Consider the following 19,250-nt stretch of genomic DNA (forward strand, 5'->3'; position numbering starts at 1 on the left):
GACAATTACATGATCACCTTGACAGTGTTGTCTCAAGAAGTGTCAGACATGACGGCTACATTGGAAAGCTAAGAACTCACATTCTCAGCTTGCAGCATGAACCAGGTGTAGGAACTTGAAATGGTGTGTGAATGTATACTCTCAGGAACAAACCCATGACATATTTCTTACAGGAAGACAATATTTTCTAAATTTTCCCAAATGATGCCACTAATTGAGAATGGTTAACTTCTGTAACTTCAAGTCTGCATTCTTGCTTTCTGTTGCATGATCCAAATCACAATTGAGGAAAACTCTGGAAGTAAGCCTTTAAATGAGTCAACACCTGTGTTACAGGAATGAATGCTTACAAAAGGAAAATATTCATGAGTGAAAAAATGTTTAGTCAAAGATTTTATTTAATTTTAATTGTTATTTTAGTGTGCCTTTGTGTGGGTATATGAATATTCATGCTTGCTCCCAGGAACATTAGACCCTTGGGTATTCCTATTGCAGGACTACCGGAAGTTTACCGGAAGTTCTCAATAACCTGATCTTCATCCTGACAATGAAGTTGTCTTTGCTGCTTTTCCTTATCCATAGCCCTGTAGATATTTTAAAGCCTTTTTTTTTTTTAAATTATCTTAGCATCGGGTAATAGGGAAGAACTCCTGCAAGAGAAAACTCTTCTTCATGTAAACTATATGGTAAAGAATTTAGACATCACAGTGGTCTTTATTGTCCAGAAATTTTTTTTTTATATCCTTTTCATCATGAAGAAGGTTACTCATTTACTATCTTCACTCAAGCCTGATGGTGGACATTTCTCCATTGTGGTTTCTGGTTAGTGAGAGATATTAAAGTGTTCTATACATTTAGCAAATCCTTTCTATGAAGTTTATTTTGTGCTCTTTGTTTTCTCTCTATGACTTTTGTACATCTCTTATGGTGCTTTCACTTAGAGATAGGTATTTTTCTGCTGAAATATATAGAATGAGATGTCCGTTATCTAAGTGAAACATTATTTACTTTAATATTAGGCAGTATATATTCATGCATTTTAAGTAATGGTGACTGTGAAAGGGTGGTTAAATTTTTTTCCTAGATTTGTTTTTCATATTTTCACAAATTCCCTTGAGATGTCATTTGCTATCCAGTCTAGTTTTATGTCACTAATTAGTTATGAATACGTCTGAATTCATAATCATCATGGGTCAGTCTTTTGAATATAAGTCCAAGGGCACATGTTAGACCCCAACATTTGCTGTTTTCTCTACATATTCTATCAAAATTAATGTTAAAATGCATAATAGGATAGAGTATAAGAAACATTACCTTATATGTGTGTCCACAGCATCATTTTCATCAAACTGGTAGAGATCTAAAATGTGGGATAATCAGTAATTAACTGAATATTTCACAGTATAGCTTGATGTCCTGTGGATATATGTACATTATTTGAAGTTCCCTGCATCTTCCTGTCCCCATTAGTTATCCATTTGTCACTTCTTCATGAAGTGCTTCCTTCTAAGGGAATTATCCAGAGATGCCAGCTAATGTAACATTGATGAGATTCATTTGAAAAAAGAGTCTTTTATATGTATGTGTGATGTGATTATGGAATTTTAGCCCTGACAGATATGTGTTAGACCATAAGACAACTTTTTGGGGTAGACTCCTGGCTCTCTTCATATGGTGATCAAGATTAGGTTTCCAGACTTGCACACCACACACATTTCCCACTAAGTCAGCACCCTGATTAATTGAAACATTCTACCAGGAAAATGTTGCCTTTTTTTTTCAGATTGTAAACATGTTTTCATGAAGGATAGAGGAAAAATAACAACTTAAGTAATAAAACCTATTTTCAATTGAAAATGATAAACTGATATCTTTTCTTTTGTTTCTTTTTTCCTTTTTTTGTAGAGTGTGTTATCCTTAGGACTAAACACTTTTTTTTTTTTTTTTTTGGTTTTTCGAGACAGGGTTTCTCTGTGGTTTTGGAGCCTGTCCTGGAACTAGCTCTTGTAGACCAGGCTGGTCTCGAACTCACAGAGATCCTCCTGCCTCTGCCTCCCAAGTGCTGGGATTAAAGGCGTGCGCCACCACCGCCCGGCCCTAAACACTTATTTTTAACATTTTTTCAGAACCCCCAAAAATATCATAATATTTCTCAGTACATAAAGTTTTTTGTTACTGTCTGATGACTTGAGCTTGTCATTGTATATACTGAGTGCAAATGTGGAGGTAAAAGTGGAGGCCATCAGAGGGAATCGGATCCCCTTTAACTGGAGTTAAAGAGAATTGTGAGCTGTTGTTTGAGTTCTGGGAAACAAAGTCAGGCCCTGTGGATAATCAGCCAGTGTTGTCAGCTGCTGAGCCATCTATTCAGCCGAGTGAACATGTCATTATAGCAGTGAAGTGTGAATGGATGATCCTGAGTTCTTTGCCCCACTTCTTATGACCCAAAAGAAATACAATATGAACAGCATCAGTAACTAACTTAGAAATATGCACAAAGATGTCTTTGAGTCCAAATCTCCATAAAATAATAGAAGAGTATAAAAGTTTTTCAAGAGAGAAACTGAAAACACAAGTGTCTTAAAAGTGACCAGACCCTTGATGAAACCGCAAACCTGAGTTTATTCCATAGTTGGTAAATAGTCAGCAATGGGAGACCACAAGGACGCAGAGCAGGTGGAGCCCTGCTGGAGTTTATGCCTCCTGTAAGGAGAGAAAGGGAACTTGTAGGCATGAAGAATGGCTTTTCTGAATGTGATCATAGTCTGCTCTCCTGTTGACTAAAACTTTCAATTAGGAGACTTGAATGGTGTTGACTTAAAATGGCATGAAGATTTTCAGGAAATTCTGGTACTTAAAAAGAAGTGCTAATTCTAGTCACAGGATGGCTCCCATCAAATATAATCCTTCCTTAAAGTCTACCGTCTTCCAAATATTAAAAAAAGTTTTTATCATTGAATCTTTTATAACTAATCAAGTGATTAGCACATAGTTCTGAATTTCTTCTAAAGACAGTTAATCCCAGGCTCACAGAAATGAGTGCTTTTATAATGTTGTAAACTGTAACGCTCTTTTTACTCATTCCATCTTCCTTGTGCCTGACTAAATGAAGCTGCAGCAATCTAAGTCAAACATGGTGGCACAGACATCTAGTCATGGACTAAGAAAGTGGAGGCAGGAACTTCAGGATTTTTAAGTTATCTGAGATGAGAATGGTGAATAGAATGTGGAGGGAGGCCCAGCATTCCAAAAAAGACTGTGATTGGCTGAGATCAGTGTTCAGAGTGTTCACTGCAGATCCAGTACTTTAGAGTCACTAATTACACCAGCAAGTGTCTGATGAGGTATTTGTACCCAGGGTTTTTTAATTTTGATAGTTTCCTACCCAAGGAACCCTAGGTCACTGTGTGGTCAGATCATTTTGTTCATTAACGACTGGATGTTTTATTTAAGTGGGAGAATTTGACTCAGGCAGGGATGAGCTAACTAACTGAGTATCCAATGGAACATGTTCAGCCCTGGAACTGTATATACACAACCAACAGAAATGGCCTCAGCAGGTTTTATGCATGTATTTGCACACACTTAGTCACACATGCTTAGCAAGGACGTAATTGGAAGGAAATAATTTATGAACAGGTGAAGAGAGAACAAAAATGGTGAAAGTGATATATTTTAAGTATAAAATGTATAAAAATAAATTTTAAATAAAAAAGCAGCTGTAGAGACAGCTTATCAGCTAAGAACACTGTTGTGAAAGAGGAAAAGGATCCATTGCAAGAAATCATGTTTGCTAACCATCTTCTGTAACTCCAGTCCCATGGGATCTGATGCCCTCTTCTGGCCTCTTAGGTACTGTGCACTGAACATGGCAGGCAAACACCCACACACCAAAAACATAATAAAGCCCTGAGACAGGCAGAGGGCAGGTCTGTTTAAACTGAACTCCTGGTTCTGCAAGGAAGCAACTGTGACTTTAATATCTAGCTAGCCCTCTCAGAGGAAAAGGCAGCCTTATTCTAACATTTGAAGAGCTCAGCAAGGCTGTTCATTTAATAACAACATTCACAGTGGGGTTTGGGGACTTTTCCTTGATTTTTTTCCCTGTTTTTGTGTTATTTCCCTTTCATATGTGTGAGGATTGTGGCAATGGTACATCTTTGAAATGTCTTAGTGCTTCTCTTCGGTGGAGATAATAATATATGATCTAAAAGATAGATTTGCTCTGTAAATTTTCATTTTCCTAAATGGCTAGACTTGCAGTCTCCTGTCACTATTTATATTGTTCAATGTATAACTTGGGACATGAACTAAAAGAAGAAAAAGGATTATGGCATATGTGGAATGTGAAGTCTGTTCTAGGCTGGCTCCTCTTCTAGCATTAGAAAGAGCTGAATGCATGCTGCTATTAATCAGATATGTTTTTTTTGTCTGTCTTCGAGGTGTTTAATAGGCTTTACCCCTGGGAATGCATAAAAATTTTAGAACAGGTGCATCTGCAGCCTTTTAGAAAAGTATTTCTGAGACAAGCCCTCTTATGTTGACTCAGGTAGCCTTAAACCCAATCATTTAGTCTTCTGGACAATCTCTTTCTTGTCCTTTTCAGTAATCCAAATAAATTCTCATATTAACACCACTGAATTTAAAATTCCCCATTTGAGTCATGTAGTCAACTGTCCATTGAAGTAACAGGGAAAGGATTTGCATATGGAGCCTGGTTTCTCCTTCAGAGCGGAACAGAAGGAACAGTTTATTGAGTACACTGGGGGGAGGGGGCAGGGAAGGTAGTCATTTTCTGGAGTCACCATTATGAAAAAACTTACTGATTATGGTAAGGGCAGTAAACAGGGTCTTTTGGGGTACTAGCTCCTCAGATCCCTTTAGGATCCAGCTAAGGCATTACAACTGGTGAAGAAATCTTTAAGTGTAAACAATGCATCCACTAACCAGCGATTTTTCCTGAGCATGTGTATCTCTTTATTGTTCTCTGATGCTAAAAAGATTTTCAATTGAAGCCCTAGCAGAGTACAGGACTGGAATTCAATCAGGGCCATAAAAGACAGATAAGGATTTTTATACACAAAGCAGTAACTGCCAACTTACTTTATGACTCTAGGTGGCTGTGGATAGTGAGTGGAGAGGTTTATTAAGGGAGAGATGACATCATCACTGAAATCTAGGAGGATAACTTACATGCTACACTATATTCTTCAGTGATTACATGAGAATTTAATGTAACAACCAGGGGAATCATCTGTCCCTTGGTCCAAGAGCACCTCTGCCAAAGATTAGCAACCTCTAGGGGTTGTTTAGATCAGATGTTTACACCTTTTGCTCTAAGCAGTTGAAACAAGGAGAGGATGTTGGAGCCACAAACCCTGCACAATGAATGAATGTACTGCTGACAGGTCAGTAGATGTTAAGTGGAGTTCAGATCCCTGCCTGCTCTGAACAGATTTCTTTACTGTAACTTGCTGAAAGCTAAATGATCAAACTTGCACTTTAAACCCTGTCTCATAGGCAGCCCAGGTACCTACCCCTGGTGCTTCTCCTTTAAATGACAAAACAAGTTTCACTAACAGGCCCACAGCATTAGGCTTTGCGGAGAGACTATTTCAATTGTTGTAAAAACTCTTATGATGATTTCTCAACATTGCATAAATGATTCCTACAGCTCATCTTCCTCTTGCTGCACTAAAACCTGTCTCTCTCTTTGTCTGTGTGAAGCTATCCTGCTCCGGTTATGTTTACAAAAAATAAGTTGCCATGCACAGAGTTCCTCCTAGTGCATCCAAAACCACATCCCTGAGAGAGGATGCCCTCTCCGATGACTGTAAAAATCCTACAGGATTGGTTCACTTCAATCGTCACAAGTAAAAATAAACTCAGCTAAGTATTATTTGTTTAGAAATTGTTTTTCCACCTGCCTAATTCTTTTATGCTGGAGAGGAACTTTCCCTGTGTCCCTGGCCTGGTTTGCATTTTTCCAATCTGCCAAAACTGCACTTAAAAATTTCAAGTGTGCACCTAAGAGATAGAGTTTCTTCTTTAAGATTCCTTACCTTCCTATTCTTCCATTAACATGTATTTATTCCACCAGATTTATAATCATTTAAGCTGTTAGAGATTGCTAGGCAGCTTCCTTGCCACAGCTGTGCACCTTGCCCTCCAGCTCTCTCTGCAGCTCTCACCCAAGGAATCTCTATTGCATTGTCCTGACAGAGACTGCTCCAAGGCTGCCTGCAGGCCTCACAGAGTCTGAGGCAGCCTGCTCTTTCCTGGTCTCCATGGGTTTCCACTATGTTTTTATTAATTTTTATTAATCTGTATATCACCATGTGACAGTAGCTTACCAGCAAATATTCAGCATGTCTGACTCTGGCAGCAGCTCCATAGCATCTCTCTCTCCGCCTTCCTTCTCCCAGCATTAAGTTCCATCTTCTCTGCCTACCTACATTTTGCCCTACAAACAGGCCAAGGCAATTTCTTTATTCATTAAGCATGAAAAGCAACCCACAGACAAAAGGACCTCCCACACCTTCATACGTAGCACACACCTTTTATCCATCCAGGACCAGACACAGAACAAGTAACCATTTGACAGGAGGAAAATTTTTATAGAGTTTGGATGAATTGAGAGGAAAAATGGAGAGATGCATAGGGAATTTAAGGAAGACCACTCAGTAAGAAGAGGGTTTTTTTTTTTTCTTGGAAGATCTTCATGCATTTTTCTTGTACTACTGGTAACAACAGAAGATGAAGGGCAAAAGAACACAGAATCATGCAGAGGCAATCACCTTCAAGGGGTCTTTCGAACATTCTCATTGGTATGTGAAAAAGAAACATTAAATATGAAGCTTCCTGAAGGAAATGTTGTTACTGAAATAAGATGCAAACGTGTTATGATTTTATACTACAAAATTGCAGAAAATTTCTTTATTTTGCTGGTATGTTAACTTTCTGCCAATGAACCATGCTGAATGGAACAGTAAAAATGAGGGTAAGGAGCAGAATAATTTGTTTTGTTTTTATTTAAATAATGACAAAAAACTTAGTTTGACAAATATGTAAAATACTAGACAAGTGAAGATTCTCTTCATTTTTTATAATCAATTAACTCACCTTAGAAAGTAAGAATTTCCATTTTTGCTTTGAAGAATTTATTTAAAAATTTAACACTTATATATCAGTTTCATGTATTATTGCATCATATAATTGGTGCAGCAATGCTCCATCATATTGCATATGTATTTGTATTAGTTCATTATTATTCAAACATTAGTTTTCCTAAAGAGTGGAAAGAATATTCTTTTTGAATTAAATGAAGAAGAAACACTATATTCCACGTTCCAAGCTAGTGAAAGATAACACAAACAAAATGATGTGGATTTTTTTCCTGCATGATATATATGTCACAATGGTGAGCAAAAAACCCATGATTTTACAAATCTATTCAATACCCAAGAGTGAGCTTTACATAAGCTCCTGTGTAACGGTCATGCTGTACACATACAAACAACTGTACATCACAAAATCATTCTTTCTCAGTCTTCACTATTTTGCTGTTCTTTGTTCATTATTGTTTCCCTTCTTTGCATTTTCATTTAGGAAACATTGTATTAATATTTGAAAATTGAAAATAAATTATCCTTTCATACAAAACATCACAAAAAAAGAGTCTCCCCTCTCTCTAGTTGTCCTTGGTTCCACTAAGCTCCTCTGTTCCCCAGATCCATTCCCCTCTGAGTTTTCTCTTCAGAAAAGAACAGGACTCCAAGAGAGATCAAATAAGACAAAAGAAGATACGAAAATCCAAAATGAAAGCCTTCATAATGAGTCTGGACATGGCAATCAAATAGGAGAGAAAGAATCTTACAAGCAGGTGAAGAAGTCAGAGATGCACCCATTCCCACCATTATGAGTTCCACAGAAACACCAATATAACAGCAACAACTCCATTGTGTAGATGTATCACATTTTCTTAAGTGAAAGCAGGAGTTTGACATTATGTGTCTTATTTAATCCCTATTCTCTTGAGGATTTTCATTCTTGTTGCATTTCCCATTCTCTCATTGAATGCAGTACTCACCTGCAGCTTACAAGACTTGCTCGTCAGTTAGCTCTGGGGCCCTAGTGTCTCCTACATTGTCTTAGTTTTCCTTTCCTTGCCGAAATAAAACATTGACTAAAAACAACTTCAGAAAAACACGTATACATTAAACCTTACACATTAAGTTCCATCGTGAAAGAAAGTTATAGCAGAAACACATGCAGGTACCTGGAGACAGGAACTGAAGCAGAGACCATGGAGAAACACTGTTGAGCGTAGTTAGATTTTCTTTTACTCTAGCCCCCTATTGGAATGGCAAAAGTTGTTGGTTTTTTACTCTTTACTTCTTAATTTTGGGGTGATTCACCACCTAAAGCATTATTAATAAAATTTCAAAAACAAAAGTTGTGTTTCAACCTGTATGTCAGAAAAGCAAAACATGTAGCCACTGGCTCTTACCTTGACCTAAATCTGAAAAGGCAATCCAGCTTCCAGGAAGTGCAGAATGAGACTATCAGAGAGCCATCTTCGCCCATTTTATAATCCTCTAGATCTGGGATTACAGATGTGCCTCACTGAAATTAAAGGCATACATTGTCTGGTTCCTATGGCAACTAGTATGGCAACTGAAATAAAAGGTGTATCTTTCCAATCACTGGTCTATAAAGCTGACCAGTGAGGTTGTTTTACTCTCTAATCTTCAGACAAATTGATTTTTTTTTCTTTTTTTTTTTTTTTTACAAATTGATTTTTTAAAATAAGGATGAAATTCCAATACAACTGCACAGCTTCCAAATGTCTCACACAGAGAGAGACATATTCCTACTTGTAAACATCTGTCCTTAGCTTGGCTTGTTGCTTCTCTGGTTTTCTTAACTTAAAATATTTTAACTGCGCCGGGCGGTGGTGGCGCACGCCTTTAATCCCAGCACTTGGGAGGCAGAGGCAGGCGGATCTCTGTGAGTTCGAGACCAGCCTGGTCTACAAGAGCTAGTTCCAGGACAGGCTCCAAAACCACAGAGAAACCCTGTCTCGAAAAAAAAAAAAATATTTTAACTGCCTTTTTTCTCTGGGCTTTTATCTTTCTCTTACTTCTGTAAACCTCTTATTCTGTGTTTTGCTGTGTAGCTGGGAGACTGGCCCCTGATGTCCTCTTCTTGTTCTACCTTGTTCCTTTCTCCTCTGCTCCCAGATTTCTCTTTCTATGTATTCTCTCTCATGCCAGGCCCATTCTTTTTCCTCTCTAGCTTTTTGAAATTCAGCTCTTTATTAGTCCATCCGGGATTTTAGACAGGCAAAGAATCACAGCCTTAAAGAGTGAAACAAATGCAACATAAACAAAAGCAACGCTAAATCTTTGCATCATTAAAACAAATGTGCCACAGCAGAAAGAATAAAACACACCCGAAAATGGTATTCCCCTCCAGCTGACTGGCCTGCTCTTCATGGTTTGCTCAGCTTACTTTCTTCTTTCTTTTTTTTTTTTTTTTTTTGGTTTTTTGAGTCAGGGTTTCTCTGTGGTTTTGGAGCCTGTCCTGGAACTAGCTCTTGTAGACCAGGCTGGTCTCGAACTCACAGAGATCCGCCTGCCTCTGCCTCCCGAGTGCTGGGATTAAAGGCGTGCGCCACCACCGCCCGGCCTCAGCTTACTTTCTTTAACCACCAAAATCACCAGTGCAGGTGCAGTACCACTCATAGAGGGCTGTCCATCCCAAGTTAAGCATTGGACAAGAAAATGTTCCATAGACTTGCCTTCAGGCCACTCTGATAGAGGTATTTGCTTGACTACGTTTGCCTCTTCCCAACCGACCCTACCTTGTGTCAAGTTGGAAAAGAAAAGCAAGCTTTCAGCATATATGATAACAGATGCAAACAACCATGACATTATTGAAAATATGAGTGCTGGGTTTCCATATTATGTCCCCATGCTTTCTTTGCATGCAGCATACTGACAGCCATCTCCCTATCACCAATGTGTATTGTTTTCAGGGTGTATCAAACTCACACAGGGACATTGACATAAGCATTCCCACTGCTATTGATGGTAATCAAATGGAATATATAGATTGATTCCTATGTCAATTATTAAAAAGTTGCTCTGGCCAGACTGTATTGGCATAACCCTTTAATTAATCCCAGCACTCAGGAGGCAGAGACAGAATAATCTCTCTAATCTCTCTGAGTTCAAGGCCAGCCTGGTCTACAACAAGAGTCACACATGGCAGCTACATTGGGAGCCTAAGAAATCACATCCTCAGCATTCAGCATTAGCCAGGGACAGGAACTTGAAACAGTGTGGGGATATTCTCTCAGGTATAACCCTCATGACATATTTCTTCCAGGAGGACATTGTTTCCTAAATCTTCCCAAATGATGTCACCAGTTGAAAAAAATATTATTTCTCTAACTACAAGTCTACATGCTTGCTTTCTGTTACATGAACCCATTCATGATGCAGAAAAACTCTGTAAGTAAGCCTTTAAATGCTTCAACACCTGGGTTACAGGAAAGATTGTTCATAGAAGACAAACATTCATGTGTGAAAATTTGTTTGCTTAAACATTTGATTTATTTTAATTATGTGATATCATTGTGTCTTTGTGAGGTATGTGAATGTTCATGCTTGTTTCCTAAATGGTTAGACCCTTGTGTATTCCTGTAGTAGGAACTATGGGATGTTCTTAAAAACCTGACCTTTTTCTCTGACAATTAACTTGACATAACTGCTTGTCCATATCTATAGGCCTGTAAATATTTTAATGACTTTTTGTACCATCTTGCTATCAGGTAATAGGAAAAAATACATCAAGAGAAACACCATCTTTATGTAAATTATTTGGCAAAGACTTTAGACATCACAGTTGTCTGTAGTTTCAAGAAATTCTAGTTTCATGTCTTTTTCATTATGAAAAAAAGTGGCTTATTTACTATCATCACTCAAAACTTATGTTTGAAATCACAACATTGTTGTATCTAAATTGCAGCATTTAACACAGTAAATGTATAGTGCTCTATAAATGTATAGTGTCCTATACATTTAGCAAATCCATTTATTAGAGTTTATCTTGTGGTCTTTGTGTTCCTTCTCTGACTCTTCTACCTCTCCTATTGTGCTTTTACTTAATGATAGGTACTTTTCTGCTGAAATATATAGAATGAGATGCCCATCATCTAAGTGTTACATTGTTCATTTAAATATCATGCAGTGTGTGATCATGCTTTTCAAGGAAGGGTGTCTGTGAAAGGGTAGCAATTGTTGTTACTGATTTTGTTTTTCATATTTTCAAATTCTCTTGAGATGTTGCTTGTTATCCAGCCTATCTTGTATGCTAATAATTGGTTATGGATATATTTGTACTAATATTTGTCATGTGTAGGTCTTTTGAGTGTAAGTCCAAGAGTAGATGATGTACCCCAATGTTTGCTGTTTTGTCAATACATTTTCACAAACTTAGTGTTAAAATGCTTAATAGAATATAAGAAACATTAAATCCCTCATATGTGTATCCAAAGCAACCTTTTCATCGAACTTGTACAGTTGTAATAATGTAAATAGTCAGACATCAGTTGTATATTTCACAGTAAAGCTTGATGTCCTATTGAAATGTATACTTTATTTAAAGTTCTATGCATGTTCTTGTGCCCATTAGTTATCCATTTCTCACTTTGTTATGAAGTGCTTCCTTCTAAGGGAATTACCCAGGATGCCATATAATGTAATGTCAATGAGATTCATTTGAAAAAAGCTTCTGTTATATATATGTGTAATATGATTATGGGGTTTTTAGGCCTGGCAGATATGTGGAGACCATAAGACAACATTGTGGTGTTGACTTTTGTCTCACTTCATATGTTGATCAAGATTAGGTTATTAGCTGGGTGGTGGTGATACAAGCCTTTAATTTCAGCACTCAGGAGGCAGAGGCAGGTGGATCTTTGTGAGTCTGAGGCCAACCTGGACTACAAGAGCTAGTTCCAGGACAGGCTCCAAAGTTACAGAGAAACCCTGTCTCGAAAAAGAGAACAACAACAACAACAACAACAACAACAAAAAGATTAGGTTACGAGTTTTGCATACCATATACATTTCCCTATAGGCATCCCCCTGATAAGTTAAAACATTAAGTCAATGAAATGTTGCTTTCTTTCCAGACTGTAAACATATTTTTATTGAAGGGTAGATGAAAACAGAACAATTGGAATAATATTTTTTTGCAATTGAAAATGATAAACTGCTATCTCTTTTTGTTCTTTTTCCTTTTTTGTGGAATGTGTTTTTTTTTTTTTTTTTTTTTTTTGGTTTTTCGAGACAGGGTTTCTCTGTGGTTTTGGAGCCTGTCCTGGAACTAGCTCTGTAGACCAGGCTGGTCTCGAACTCACAGAGATCCACCTGCCTCTGCCTCCCAAGTGCTGGGATTAAAGGCGTGCGCCACCACTGCCCGGCTGGAATGTGTTATTCTGAGGACTAAACAAATGTTCATAATATTTTCTAAGAATGTCAAATAAATGCCCTTACTACTGTCACATTGGTAAAATTTGTGGTTGCTAAGCCTGATGACTTGAGTTTCTCACTGTATAAACCAAGTGAATGCCAGGTACTACTGGAGCCTCAAGAGAGTATCTAATCCCCTGCAGCTGGAGTCAAAGAGAGTTGTGAGCTGTCTGGTAGGAGCTGGGAAACATAGTCAGACCCTATGGATGAGCAGCCAGTGTTCTCATCTGCTGAGCTGCCTATTCATCCAAGTGAACATGCCATTATAGCCGTAAGGTGTGAATGGATACTTATGAGTTCATCTCTACCTTATCCCTTATGATTCCCCCCACCCAAAAAAAAAAATACAAGATGGGCCTGGCCGTGGTGACACACGCCTTCAATCCTCACACTTGGGAGGGAGAGGCAGGTGGATCTCTATGAGTTCAAGGCCAGCCTTGTCAACAAGAGCTAGTTTTAGGACAGCCAGGACTGTTACACAGGGAAACACTGTCTCAATAAATAAATAAATAAATAAATAAATAAATAAATAAATAAATAAATACAAGATGTATATAATCAGAAACTAACTTAGACATGGTGTATAAAGATGTCTCTGAGCCCAAATCTCCACAAAACATGAGAAGAATACAAAAATTCTTCAGGAAAGAAACTGACAATACAAGTCTTTAAAAAGTGACAGACATATGATGAAACCACAAGATTAGTTTTGCCCAAATGTGGTAAATAGTCAGGAATGGGAGAGCACAAAGACAAAGCCTAGGTGTAACCCTGCTGGAGTTTATGCCTCCTGTAAGGAGAGACAGGGAACTTGCAGGCATGAAGAATGACTTTTGTGAATGTGATCATAGTCTGCTTCCCTGATGACTGTAAAACTTTCAATTAGGAGACTTGAATGGTGGTGACTTCAAATGACATGCAGATTTTTAAGAAATTCTGGGACTTAAAAATATGTCACTCTAAGGCTTGGACAATTGGGCATTTACAGAGAGCTGAGGAATATTGAATTAATGGGGTTGCTTTGCTTGTGGAAGCCAGATCAAATGGCCAGAGGGCAATATTGGGGTGCACCTGAGGACAAGTTTATTCATACTGTGCTCTCTCAATCCACTCAGTTGTGTGTCAGGGACCAGCCTCGACAAAAATAGCTCTTGTCAGATTAGAGGCATGAGGATTCAGGAAATTTTAGTGAAGAATATAAAAACATGAATGGAAATAATAAAATGGGAAACATATAGGCTAATATAAGGAGAGAATTCCAGTGAGAACTGACATTCTCCCGTGATTAATTTCGAATTGCTTTAAATACCCCTGAAAGAGTAAGAGAAAAGATGACATCAACATGATACAAGGAGCCGGGTGGTGGTGGCGCACGCCTTTAATCCCAGCACTTGGGAGGCAGAGGCAGGCAGATCTCTGTGAGTTCGAGACCAGCCTGGTCTACAAGAGCTAGTTCCAGGACAGGCTCCAAAGCCACAGAGAAACCCTGTCTTGAAAAACCAAAAAAAAAAAAAAAAAAAAAACAAACCATGATACAAGGAAATAAACAGACCAATTGAAGGTTGTGGGCTACATTCATAGTTAAACATTCTGTTGCTAGAACAAAACAAGTTACACTTCCACCCTAGATCAAAATATTCTGTAGGCAAACCACTCCCTTGGTGGAATCCAACCTTAACTTCTTAAGGGAACTGGAACTTAGTTGGATCTTTAGACTTTTGTTTGAGTGAGGAACAGATCTATTTCTCTCTTCCTGGACTACTATAGCTAGCTATTAGCCACAACTGTTGACAATAACCTTGAGAGAAGCTGGGTGGTGGTGGCGCAAGCCTTTAATCCCAGCACTCGGGAGGCAGAGGCAGACGGATCTCTGTGAGTTCGAGGCCAGCCTGGACTACAAGAGCTAGTTCCGGGACGGGCACCAAAGCTACAGAGAAACCCTGTCTCGAAAAACCAAAAAAAAAAACAAAAAAAAAAAAACCCCAAAAACAAACAAACAAAAAATAACCTTGAGAGAGCTGAACTCTCTGTCTGACCTACTTGTAGGTAGGACCTTTGTTTGAGGCCGAAGTCCCCACCCTTTTAATCCCCATAATGGGCACGCTTGGTGGGAATAAGAATATTATAAAGAGACTTATCTCTCCCCACAGCTAACAACTAGTAAAATTGTGGATCCCATGCAATTTAAATTTGCTTAGGACTTTCATTCTTGGAAAAGACTGAGAACCCAGGGTAAAAATTTCGTGAGTGAAGAACATTCCTCCTTATCTGACCACATTGCAAGGGAAACAGGAGGTGAGAATCAAGGAGAGTTTTGCATATCGGAATAATCATTATAAGACTTCATTAAATTACTTTTTGCATATATTTTACTTTCTATCTTAACCTGTTAGGACACCTAGGGTGAACTTGTTAAATTACATATTCATCACTATTCCAAATTAGTCAAACTGGACAAAAACCATGTTTTTAATTGTTATTAAGAATTTGCTTTGGTCTTTTCTACTGTTTTTATTTTTCAAAAATTATTTACTTGAAATTTTTTATTCATTTTTTTCTTTCTTTTTTTTTAAATATTTATTTATTATGTATACAATATTCTGTCTGTATGTATATCTGCAGGCCAGAAGAGGGCACCAGACCTTATTACAGATGGTTGTGGGCCACCATGTGGTTGCTGGGAATTGAACTCAGGACCTTTGGAAGAGCAGGCAATGCTCTTAACCACTGAGCCATCTCTCCAGCCCTTTTTTATTCATTTTACATACCAACTTCAGGTGCCCCTCACTCCCGTCATCCTGCTCCATTCCAACTCCCCCCCACCTCACTTGACACTCACTCCTCCTAAAGGGCCAAGGCCTCCTATGGGAAGTCAACAAAGCCTAGCACATTAAGTTGGGGAAGGAATAAGCCCCTCCCCCTACATCAAGGTTGATCAAAGCATCCCACCATAGGGAATGGGTTTCCAGATGCCAGTTAATGCATCAGGGGTAGATCCTGGTCTCACTACCATGGACCCCTCAAACAGGCCAAGATTCACATCTGTTGCCCACATACAGAGGGTCGAGTTTAGTCCCGTTCAGTCTTTCCAACTGTTGGTCTAGTGTCCATGAATTCCCATGAGCTTAGATTTTTCGGCATGACTTTGAGATAAGGATGTCCCTAAATGACACTGCTATTACATAGTCATCATGTTTGTCATGAATTTGTTGAGATGGATTTGTTGACAGGCTATGTTTAGGAGTTAGGGAGAACTCCACAGGAACATGCCCACACTCCCTAAGTAAAATCCCCATGCATTCCTTGTTTAGAAAAAGCATTGCTTTGGAAATAATACCCATGGTCTACTTGTCGGTTGAGGTAAGAAATTTTACTCATTTCTTTTGTCTTGGCTGCTGTGTTGGATATTCTATCTAGTCAAGCTGACTACCTCTGGAAGTAAAACAGAACAACAGAGTACACCAATAAGGGGTTTTTCTCTTATTTAAGGTTTTGAAATGGGAAGACCCATCTTTAGTCAGGATCTATTGAGGTGATAAGAACCACCTTTTCCAGCTTGATGGTAATGTGCATCTTTAATCCAAGAATTCTGGAAGCAGAAGCACTTGGATTTTCAGGGTTTGTGACCAGCCTGGTCTAGAGAATGTGATACAGGCCAACGCAGATAAACAATGTCTCGATAAAACAAAAATCAAGAAAATAATCAATCAAAAAAATTCCACCTATAATCTGGATCACACCTTTTGGTGGCAGTCTATTTATATAGGGATATTAAAGAAGAAAGCATTCTCTCTATTTGCCTACTCGACATAACTCTGGCTACAAATTCATTCCTTTCATAGCAGCAGAGCCTACTTCTTCAGAATCCTCCTGGATACTGAAAATCTGCTGACACACCTGATTCATGGACCAAAAAACCGCTGAATTCTTCAGCTTTCCATTGGTAGGCAGCCATTGTTAGAATAACTGGACCACAGCCTCTGAGAAATTCTAATAAATCTACTTTCTACATACACAGAAAGTTCCATCTACCAGTCCTGTTCAGGTAGAGAACCTGGAATAATGCAAGTAATTTTTCACTTGCCCACTAAGGAAAATGTCCTGGCTCACCATAGTGCCCATGAAATCATTCTTCTTAGCCCCCCATTCTTTAAGTATTCAACTTACCATATAGACTACACTTTTTATTATTAATGTTTAGTAAAGAGTTTGACCAGAAATTCAGAAATTAATATAGCAATGCAATGGAGCTTTCACCCAGTCTTCTGGCAGGAGAAAATTTATCATCTTGGTTGGAATTTGGTGCTTGGGTTGCTCTCATGGCTGTCAGAAGTGCCTGTGACTCCTGATGTCAGCCTGAAATCACAGAACAAAATCATCTTTGGTTTTCTAAAATCTGTACTTATTAGTATTCTGTGCACCCTTCCATTTTTTGAACAGGAAAATCAGTCTACTCCACATTGTGTAATGGACTGGGCTAGCTAGTCACATCATGTCCAGGAGGATGAAGGCAATTTGGTTGTGGATTGCAGGCAGACAGCTGCGTAATCCATCTGAGAAAGGCATAAGCGATATTGAAATTCCCATGTCTGCAGATTTGTAAAAGTCTGGGTCTGGGGTGTAAAACACGGCCAAATAACCCTGCGCTGTTTCTTTAAATATACTGTAAGTCTCAGGGAGGTGCTTTTGTTACTCAAGGCTCACTAGCCAATCAGGGACTCCAGGCAGACCCGTCAGTCAGAAGTCTTGCGGGACACTTCCTGGCGCCATGTTGCGAGCTTTATTTTACAGCAGAGCAGGCGCCAGTGGATTGCTTGGATTGCTTTCTGTGCTGTGAGTGCTATCGCAGGGTGCTGTGAAGAGAGCATGGGTGAGCATGGAATCCACAGCATGGTGAGTAAGGGATTCCTCTTCCCAAGGGAAGAGAGATCCGTGAGCCATGGGAAACAGTGTGGCAGGCCCTTGCCGAGCCAGGGTAGGAATCTGCTGCTACCATCAGTGTTCTCTGAGGTCCCATGTGGTCCTTGCAACTCCCTGGAAACAAGTATTTCCTCTAAAAAACTTCCCTCTGTGGGCTGCATCTGTGAAAAGCATTTCCAGCAGGGAACTGTGTGTTAGAAACATCTTTATGGTCCACATTTTGATACGTATGGAAGGCAAGGTCCCAAACGTGGAGATGCCTAGTTTTTCTAATATTTTTCAGAAGCTTTGCCCTTTGCATTTAGCATTGAGGAGTAAGATGCATTTGGAGTTAATTTTGTGGCGTTTGTAAATGGCATTCTTTTTTTTTTTTTTTTTTTTTTTTTGGTTTTTCGAGACAGGGTTTCTCTGTGGCTTTGGAGCCTGTCCTGGAACTAGCTCTGTAGACCAGGCTGGTCTTGAACTCACAGAGATCCGCCTGCCTCTGCCTCCCGAGTGCTGGGATTAAAGGCGTGCGCCACCATCGCCCAGCATTCTTGCATTCGTTCCCACTCCACTACTAACCTGTGGTGCAGAAGAGCAAGAATTGTTGATATAAAGGCATCACCAATTCTTAGGAGATATTTACCTGAGGTAGAATTGCCTCTAAATTACCCAAGTTAAGTAGTATGCTAACTAGGCCTGTTAGAGATTCGAATGCTAGAATACAAAGTTGTTTACAAGGATTGTTCAAAAAATTGACCTCTAAACGATGACAAAAACACCAATGATTTATAAACAGCCACAACACGCATCACCATATCAATAACAAACCTCTAACCTGCTACTCAAGGGGGGCATTATAGGATCATAATGAACATTAGGGCATGGTGTGACTTAAAGTTCCCATTTCATTTTTTTTTTTTTTTTTTTTTTTGGTTTTTCGAGACAGGGTTTCTCTGTGGCTTTGGAGCCTGTCCTGGAACTAGCTCTGTAGACCAGGCTGGTCTCGAACTCACAGAGATCCGCCTGCCTCTGCCTCCCGAGTGCTGGGATTAAAGGCGTGCGCCACCACGCCCGGCCCCATTTCATTTTTTTGAGATAATTATAGTTCTGCATAATGCACATGACGAGACAAGGTGACAACTATTTGAAAAGAAAAACACGATTGTGGCTGGGCGGTGGTGGCGCACGCCTTTAATCCCAGCACTTGGGAGGCAGAGGCAGGCGGATCTCTGTGAGTTCGAGACCAGCCTGGTCTACAAGAGCTAGTTCCAGGATAGGCTCCAAAACCACAGAGAAACCCTGTCTCGAAAAACCGAAAAAAAAAAAAAAAAGAAAGAAAAGAAAAACACTATTGTGTTGAGAGCTGGCTTGATCAATGACGTCTTTCCATTTAGGTTCCAACTCCTGGAGAAGGAACATAGCTTCTTCTCAAACCCAGGGACACTCCTAGCAGAGCTAGAAACAGCCTAGTGTTATTAAAGATTATATTCCTGTTTTTTTCCAAGTGCTATTGATTTCTCTTTATACCAGTGTGTTTTCTAGCTCAGGCTTCCCCCACATTATGTACCTGAGAATTGCTTTGAACACAGCTAATTCTGCCTCTGCTGCCCTCTGCTGGAAAAACACTCTTGCAACTCCTTCAGGGCTGGTCTTCAACTGGTCATTGAGAAGGACAAAGAGACCAGTTAATGAGAGTCCTCTAATCCATCTGACTTTTCCCGGAGACTCATAATTGAAGAGAGATATGTAAAAGAATTGAGTGCATTTACCTACTCTGTAGCTGTTGAAGGCAGAGTGCAGAAA

The 19,250-nt window shown here is 39.2% G+C and overlaps 2 protein-coding genes across 2 annotated transcripts in view; one reads left to right on the forward strand and one right to left on the reverse strand.

The window, feature by feature from the left end:
* LOC130871005 (zinc finger protein 431-like) overlaps window positions 1-19,250 on the reverse strand; it is a 230,268-nt gene that overhangs the window by 136,416 nt on the left and 74,602 nt on the right. The gene's annotated exons all lie outside the window — the stretch shown is intronic.
* The window catches only part of LOC130870824 (zinc finger protein 431-like), a 32,540-nt gene continuing 26,034 nt past the window's right edge, over window positions 12,745-19,250 (forward strand). Inside the window, exon 1 of the mRNA XM_057763699.1 lies at window positions 12,745-12,813. Within this exon, the coding sequence (XP_057619682.1) occupies window positions 12,745-12,813 (69 nt within the window). The remainder of the gene's footprint in view (window positions 12,814-19,250) is intronic.

The sequence above is a fragment of the Chionomys nivalis genome, chromosome 3 (assembly GCF_950005125.1).
Source record: "Chionomys nivalis chromosome 3, mChiNiv1.1, whole genome shotgun sequence".
In the NCBI taxonomy this organism is placed as follows: Eukaryota; Metazoa; Chordata; class Mammalia; order Rodentia; family Cricetidae; genus Chionomys; species Chionomys nivalis.